Raw genomic sequence first — 6,508 nt, forward strand, 5'->3', positions numbered from 1 at the left:
CTGCCCCCGAGGGCGGGGCCGCGGCAGCGCAGCCGCTTCCGGGCCTCTGGCCGTGGACGCAACGCCGCTGAGGAAAATCCGCCTTCAGGCCGCCAATCGCGCCACCGCGGTCCCGCCTCGCGGGCCCCTCGGCCCTGCCCCCTCTCTGCGCCGGGGCCGCCTCCCCCCACCCCCCCGCCGAGGCCCTGTCGGCCGCCCGAGTGGGGGGACCGCCGACTCCCCCCAGATCTGCACCTCGGGGGCAGCCCCGCCCTCCCACCTCCGGCCCGCTGGGCCTCTTCCGTCCACGCTCTGCCCTCACGCGGTCTGGACCGGCGCCGGCACGCGTGCAGCGCGGTTTGGCGGCTCTGCTGCTTGAGAGCAGGGGCTGGCGGCGGGGGGAAGGGGGCGGGGTGCAAGTAGAAGAAATCTGGCCTCCCCCACGGTAGCCACCTGTGGGGACGGCAGGAGGACCTAAGCAGGATCCCTGGACAGATGAGCCGTGGGAGGGGACAGGAAATTCTGGGGCTCAGGGTGGATTTTGCTGTGTGGCCACCTCCCACTGGCCAGAGGCAGTGCTGAGTCGCAAAGCTCACCTGCTCACCTGCCCACCTGCCGAGGTTCACACGGAGACTCCCTCAGCTGCTCCGCCCACTAGCCCTTTGGCTCCAGGACTGGGCCCTAAGGTTGCAGACCCCCATCCTATGAGCACCCCACCCCACCTGCTGGAGCCTGTCACAGGGCCAGCTCACACCTGCTGTGGCCCAGCCAAGGCCGGGGGCAGGGCCCTGAGGGGCTCTGCCGGAGCCTGGCCTGCTGCTGCTGCCCCCACCGACATGCCTCCCCAACCTCCACCCCACCCCCACCCCCCACCCCTGCCGCACCAGTCCTCCAGGTCCTGTGGAAGCAGCTGGCCTCCCTGCTTCGGGGCACAGGGAGGGGGGGTGGGCTCCCTCACGAAACAATGGCCCCCCCCAACGGTGGAGGATGGACGGGGTGAAGTGGGGAGAAACAGGCAGGACTCCCTACCACAACTGCCCAAAACTGTCTCAAAAAAGGAACCAAGCTGAACTTAGCTGGTCAGCCCCAGCACCTGTCCCGCCGACCCTCCTGCCTGGCTACACCCACCGGGGGTCTCAGAGCAGATCTCCTTGGGGCCTGGGGTGGTCCGGCAAGGTGAGGGTCTTGACCTGTGAGTGCCTGCAACCAGGTGCCCCAACACACCCCACAGGACCAGGAGCAAGCTGTCAGGCACCGCGGGCCCATGCACACACAGGGGTACACAGGGCTTCCCAGTGCTCAGGTTTATTGAGGGTTCACTGAGGACACGGAATCTCCGGAGTCTCCGGGAACAGGTCCGCCTGGAATGAGCCCTCAGGGGCCATGCTCCAAGCAAGGCCAGGAAAAGGGTCTGTGCCACCTGCAAAGAGAAGAACAGTGGGGAAGCAGCTTCACGCTCCCACCAGGTCCATGCTCAGGGGGTCGGACCCTTCCTAGGGTGAACCAGCGGGCTGGTCAGGATGGGGACGCACCTGGGTTCATTTGAAAGTGTGACTCTCAGCGCCACCCCTGCCGAAACCTGCAGACACCAGGAAGGAGGGGTCAGATCTGGGAGTGGGCGGGGCAGCATGCGGGTAGGGGCGGGTGGGGCGCACTGGGGGCGGGGAGCAGACCTTTGGGCCCGAACATGGCTGCGTAGCAGGGGTGGTTGCAGTAGGGCTTGCCTTCATGCTGCAAAGAGAACAGCCATGAGGGGTGACGCCCTGACCACGTGCCCCAACACCCCCACCCAGGCACCTACCTCGGCGTGGCCTCCGGAGGTCAGCGTCTTGCCACATTTCTCGCACTTGAGGCAGGGCCGATGCCAGTCCTTCCCCAGCGAGGTCACCCGCTCGGCTGTGGGTGGACAGGCCCGTCAGGGCCGCGGCTCAGGACTGTGGCCCCCACCCGGGTCCAGAAAACGGCAGCCGCGGCCCTCTCCCGGGCCCCTGGCCTCGGGGTGGGGGGCAGGAAGAGGCCACCAGGCGCGGCCGGGTCCAGCCCACCCGCCCCGGCAGCCGGGAGAGGGCGCCAACGGGGGCTCCTCCAGGTGCCCGGCCCAGAGCCGCGCCCCCGCGGGCAGAATGGGCCGAGGAGGGCAGTGGGGGCCTGGAGAAAGCTCACAGCGGGACGGTTGCGGCCAGGCTACCTGGCTAGGGGCCCCGGGCTCCCCAGGCTCTCGGGGCGCGGGCGGGCGGACTTCCCACTTCCTCCTGCCCCTCCCTACTGGCTCGGGGCGCGCGCGGGGCCAGAAGGCGGACGCGGGGCCAGAGCGCGCCTGGGATGGCGCCCCGGGCGTGGGTTTCCGCGTCTGTTTCTACTTAGCGCTGGGAGGGCGGCCAGGGCCCCGCGTTCCTTCCTACCCCGCGGGGTCCCCGCCCTGGGTGCGCCCGAGAAGAGACCCGAGAGAACGGCTCATAAGGCAGAGCCGGGGAGACCGCACCCCAGAGCCGAAGAGACGCCGGCGGGGTTGGGGGGGGACAGCCACACCCGGAGAGCCACTGAGCTGGGAGAGGGGGCACCGACGCGGGGGTCACGTCCTCTATACGGCAGCGACCAGAGTCAGTGTCTGCTCCCGGGGCGGTGCCCGAGAGTCCCGCGGGGACGCGCCCACCCACTCGGGATGCCCCCGGCCGGGTCGTCCCCTGCCTCGCTTCCGTGTGGGACCGCGCGACGCCCCGCGGGGTCCAGCCTGGGAGTCTGGGGGTCGCGCTCACCAAAGTACACTTCCTTGTCGCACTTGGGGCACTTGGGCATGGCGGCGCCGGCTCTGGGTACGGTGCAGGAAGCTGAGGCGGGAGCGGACAGACAGCACGGGACTGGGTGGGTCCGGGTTGGGTCGGTGCCTTTCTGGGACCCCGGGACCCCGCCCCTTCGAGACCCGCCCCTGGCTCCTCCCCGATCCCGAGCTTGGACCCCCGCGGACCTTGGTTCCAGGGCAAAGGGTTGAAAAAGGTCATCTGGTCCACCCCGCCCCTAAGAAAGACCTGAGCCAGGCGCAGCATCACCGAGCTGGGGGCGCGGGAAGGCTGGGGATCCGCGGGGAAACACTGAAAGGGGCGGAGCCTCCAAACGCAAACAGAAACTAGCTTGTGGCTCCCCCCACATACACTGACGCCCCTACCCCTGACAGACCATTGTGGGCACCGGCAGGGTGTCTCCGCCCGCACCCCACCTCCAGAGCTCCCCTCCGGCTCCAGATCAGCAGTGGGACACGCAGCGCCACTCTCGGGATCTCTGGGAGACCCCAGCCAGTCGGGGAAGTACAAGGGGCCTCAGCAAGTGTCCCAGGGAATTCCCGGGGTGGGTGGGGGGAGATTCCACCCTGGGGCAGCCCACCCGCATCCGCTGCTGCTGGGGGGGCTGGGGGGTGCGCCACCTGGGGCTCTTCGAAGGCGGGCCTGGCAGATGCTGGGGAAGTGCCCAGGGGCCGGCAGTCCAATCCCTCCCAGGTAGAGGGGAGGCTCCCTGTGCCTTCCTGTATCAGGCCGCGAGGACCCGCCCACCCAGGATGGGGAAGGGAGGCGGCTCGCGGTGTCCTCTCCCAAGACACCCCAGCTGAGGTGGGGTGAGGGTGGAGGCAGCAGCCTCATGTCCCCAGGCCGGGCCTGGCTTAGCCGGCCCCTGCCGCTGACTGCCACCCAGGTGACTCGCTCTCTGGGGAGAGGGATGTCCACTCTGCGGCCCCTCCACCGTGGTGCTCCCACGCCACACCCACAGCACCCGGGCTCCGAGGCCCTCCTGCACCCCTGTCCCCCTGCTCTGGCTCTCCAGCTACGCTGCCCTCCGCCCCCGGGGCCACTGTCCCAGTATCCTCATCTCCCAGGACACACACGGACACACCCACGCAGAAAACAAAACCCCATCTGCCCTGGTCCTGCTGGCCTCACCACCTCCGTGCCGGGGCTCAAGGCCCCGCAGCCCCAGTGAGCCCAGCCCACCTCCCTGACCTCACCACCCAGCCAGCCCAGCCCAGGAAGGGAGCCCCCATCCCTGCCCTGCCCCCTAGCGCAGGCAAGGATGGGGACCTAGTCGCTGCCGGACCCCACGCCATCCGATCCCCAAGACTTTCCCATCGCTGCCCTGCCCTGCACCCCACTCTGACCCTATCCTGGAGATGCTCCAGTTGCCCACTGCCTGGGGGTGGGCTGCAGCCCCCGCCATGGCCCTGTTCTCCCCCATGGGTGCCCAGGGGTGCCTGCCTGGCATGGGGCCCCCGGGAGGGCTCTGGAGTGAAGGCATCCGCCTGGCTCCCAGGGCCGTGGGTGCCGGGCAGTGGGAGGGGCGTGAGGCGGCACGGAGTGCCCCTGAGTGCCTGTGGGCAAAACCTTCGGGGGCTCTGGTCAGCCCACCAGGCACACGCTGGACGGAGAGCTGGAGCCGGACCTGCCCTCTGCTCTGAGACGACCCCTGCAGCCTTACCCTGCAAGGAGCCGGCCCCCCTTGAAAACTAGGGTGTTAAGTCCTCTCTGGCCTTCCCCACTGTTTTGCCCATTGCCATAGTGATGGGCGTGGGTGGGAGGAAGATGGGGGGGCCAAAGGCCGCGCACCACACCCTGGTGGGTACAAGCTTTCCCAGACACTCACGCACGCGCTCCCTCCGGCCCCTCCAGGGTCCCGGCTGCCGCCAGCCTGGCGCCCTCTGGCCCCCCGGGACCCTGCCATCGGGGTGACCTGAATCAGCTGTCACTGTGGCAGGCGGGCTCCTGCCTCCCCACTCCAAGTCCAGGGGTGCCTCCACTCTTTTGTTGATGGTGTGGGCATTTGCTGCACAAACACGTGGGGCCCGGGGACCCCTGTGGGCCCCAACCTGGCTCACACTGCTGGCACTTTTGTGCCAGCCCTACGGCCTGTCCCCCAGTACTGCCACAGCCCAGGTGGGCCGTGGGATGTCAGGGACATGGTGGCCAGGACAGGGACACAGGGCACCCAGCTGCTTGCCCGAGGCGCCACCTGTGCCTGGACAGCAGGAGGCCGCTACCCAACCCCCACCCCAGCCTTCCCTCTGCACCCCCCACACCCTACTAGCCAGGAGACCAAATGGGGCCACACAGGTCAGAGGAGGCTGTGATGGGCGCAGGGCGCAGGCCCTGGAGAAGGGGTGGGCAGCACCCCAGTGACCGCTAAGGAATCTGCCCCAGGGCAAGGCTCTGTTCCTGGGCTGCAAGCCAGCAAGCCTCCCCAAGCTGGGCACTGGCCTCTGCCTCGCCCCCAAGCGTCTCCAGAGAGTCAGACACCCCAAAGCCAGATGGCTAGGTCCTGCACCCCAGGGCGCTGCCTCCCCGGCGTCCACCGGTTCTCTGGGAAGACACAGACGTTCCCAGGGTCTATTTTCAGCAGCTCCTCTCCAGGGACGTCTGCCCCGAGGTCTGCCCCATGGGCCTGCCTGGCCCCAGGCAGCAGGGGGGAGACAGGACAGCCTTGCCAGGGGACAGGCCTTCTGGGGGAGGGCAGGGGAGTGGGACCGGGCAGCCCTGCCGCCCCTCAGCGTCCACCCTGGGGTCTGCCCGTCTGGCCAGGGGGGCTGCCCCGTCCTCCTCTCCCTGGAGGCTGGGCCTGATTCCAGGACCTGAGTCTGGAGCCAAAGAACTGGCAGAACCACCCCAAATTCCAGCCTCATCCCCTGGACAGTGGAGCCCTGGAACATGTGCTGCCCTCCCCCCCCATGGGAGCACTGACACTGGGTGCTCTCCGGCCTGGCCCCCAATGGCCAGTCAGCTGTGGGCAGGAAGGAGTCCCCAGACCTCGAGAGGTGCAGGGAGGCTGGGCTGGGTGGGGCAGCGGGGGCCTGCAGCAGGGGAGGGGCTGCCCAGAGGAAGGTGGGTAGGGGAGAGGCCTGAGGGGGAGGGTCCTCAACCTGGGAGGTATGGCAGGCAGGGGTGGGGGTACAGGGGACACAACCGGGGCCTCCCAGTGCCAGCTCAGGGATGGGACATGAGGGGCATCGGGCCAGGAGACTGTGGGTCAGAGTGGTGCGGGCCAGTCGCTGGGCAGAGCTGCCGGGCAGAGCCACGGGGTGGGGGTGGGGGGGCTGGCCTGGCCGGTTCTCAAGGGCCACAAGGGTGCCAGGACTTGGTTCCCAGGGGGGGAGGTGCGGGGCTGGGGGTTCAGGTGGCATTCGGGGCTTGTGGGGTGGGGGCCGAGGCGGCCAGCCAGGTCCCTCCCCGCATCTGCAGGGATCCGAGGACACACCGGGCTGAGGGGAGGGGGCTGCGGCCGCCGCCCCCGCGACGGCCCAAGCGACGGGAGACAAACAGTAGCGGCACCGCCCTGTTTCCATGACAACCCTTGGCAACAAACACTGCGGCGCGTCACTCGGCGCCCGCTGGAAACCGGCCGGCCCTCGGCGTCCAGACGGCCGCCCCCGAGGCGCCCAGGTGCCCAGCCCAGCAGCGCACAGACCCCTCCCACCCGCGCAGGACCGCACCGAGAAGCCCCCAACCCCGGAGCCGCGTGCGGCGGGTCGAGACGGCTGGGAACCGGGCGCCTT

At 69.4% G+C, this 6,508-nt stretch overlaps 1 protein-coding gene across 1 annotated transcript; it reads right to left on the minus strand.

Moving 5' to 3' along the window:
• Positions 1 to 1,267: 1,267 nt before the first annotated feature.
• On the minus strand, positions 1,268 to 3,038 carry CRIP1 (cysteine-rich protein 1 (intestinal)). Its single transcript, XM_004681555.2, has 6 exons — positions 2,945 to 3,038; positions 2,736 to 2,807; positions 1,781 to 1,875; positions 1,653 to 1,710; positions 1,512 to 1,558; positions 1,268 to 1,399 (listed from the first exon to the last, which is right to left on the minus strand). The coding sequence occupies exons 1-5, from the start codon at positions 3,021 to 3,023 to the stop codon at positions 1,518 to 1,520; spliced, it is 345 nt and encodes a 114-aa protein (XP_004681612.2). The 5' UTR covers positions 3,024 to 3,038; the 3' UTR covers positions 1,268 to 1,399; positions 1,512 to 1,517.
• Positions 3,039 to 6,508: the final 3,470 nt, after the last annotated feature.

This window comes from Condylura cristata, unplaced genomic scaffold (genome assembly GCF_000260355.1).
Source record: "Condylura cristata isolate star-nosed mole 26May11 unplaced genomic scaffold, ConCri1.0 scaffold00013, whole genome shotgun sequence".
NCBI classification, from domain to species: domain Eukaryota; kingdom Metazoa; phylum Chordata; class Mammalia; order Eulipotyphla; family Talpidae; genus Condylura; species Condylura cristata.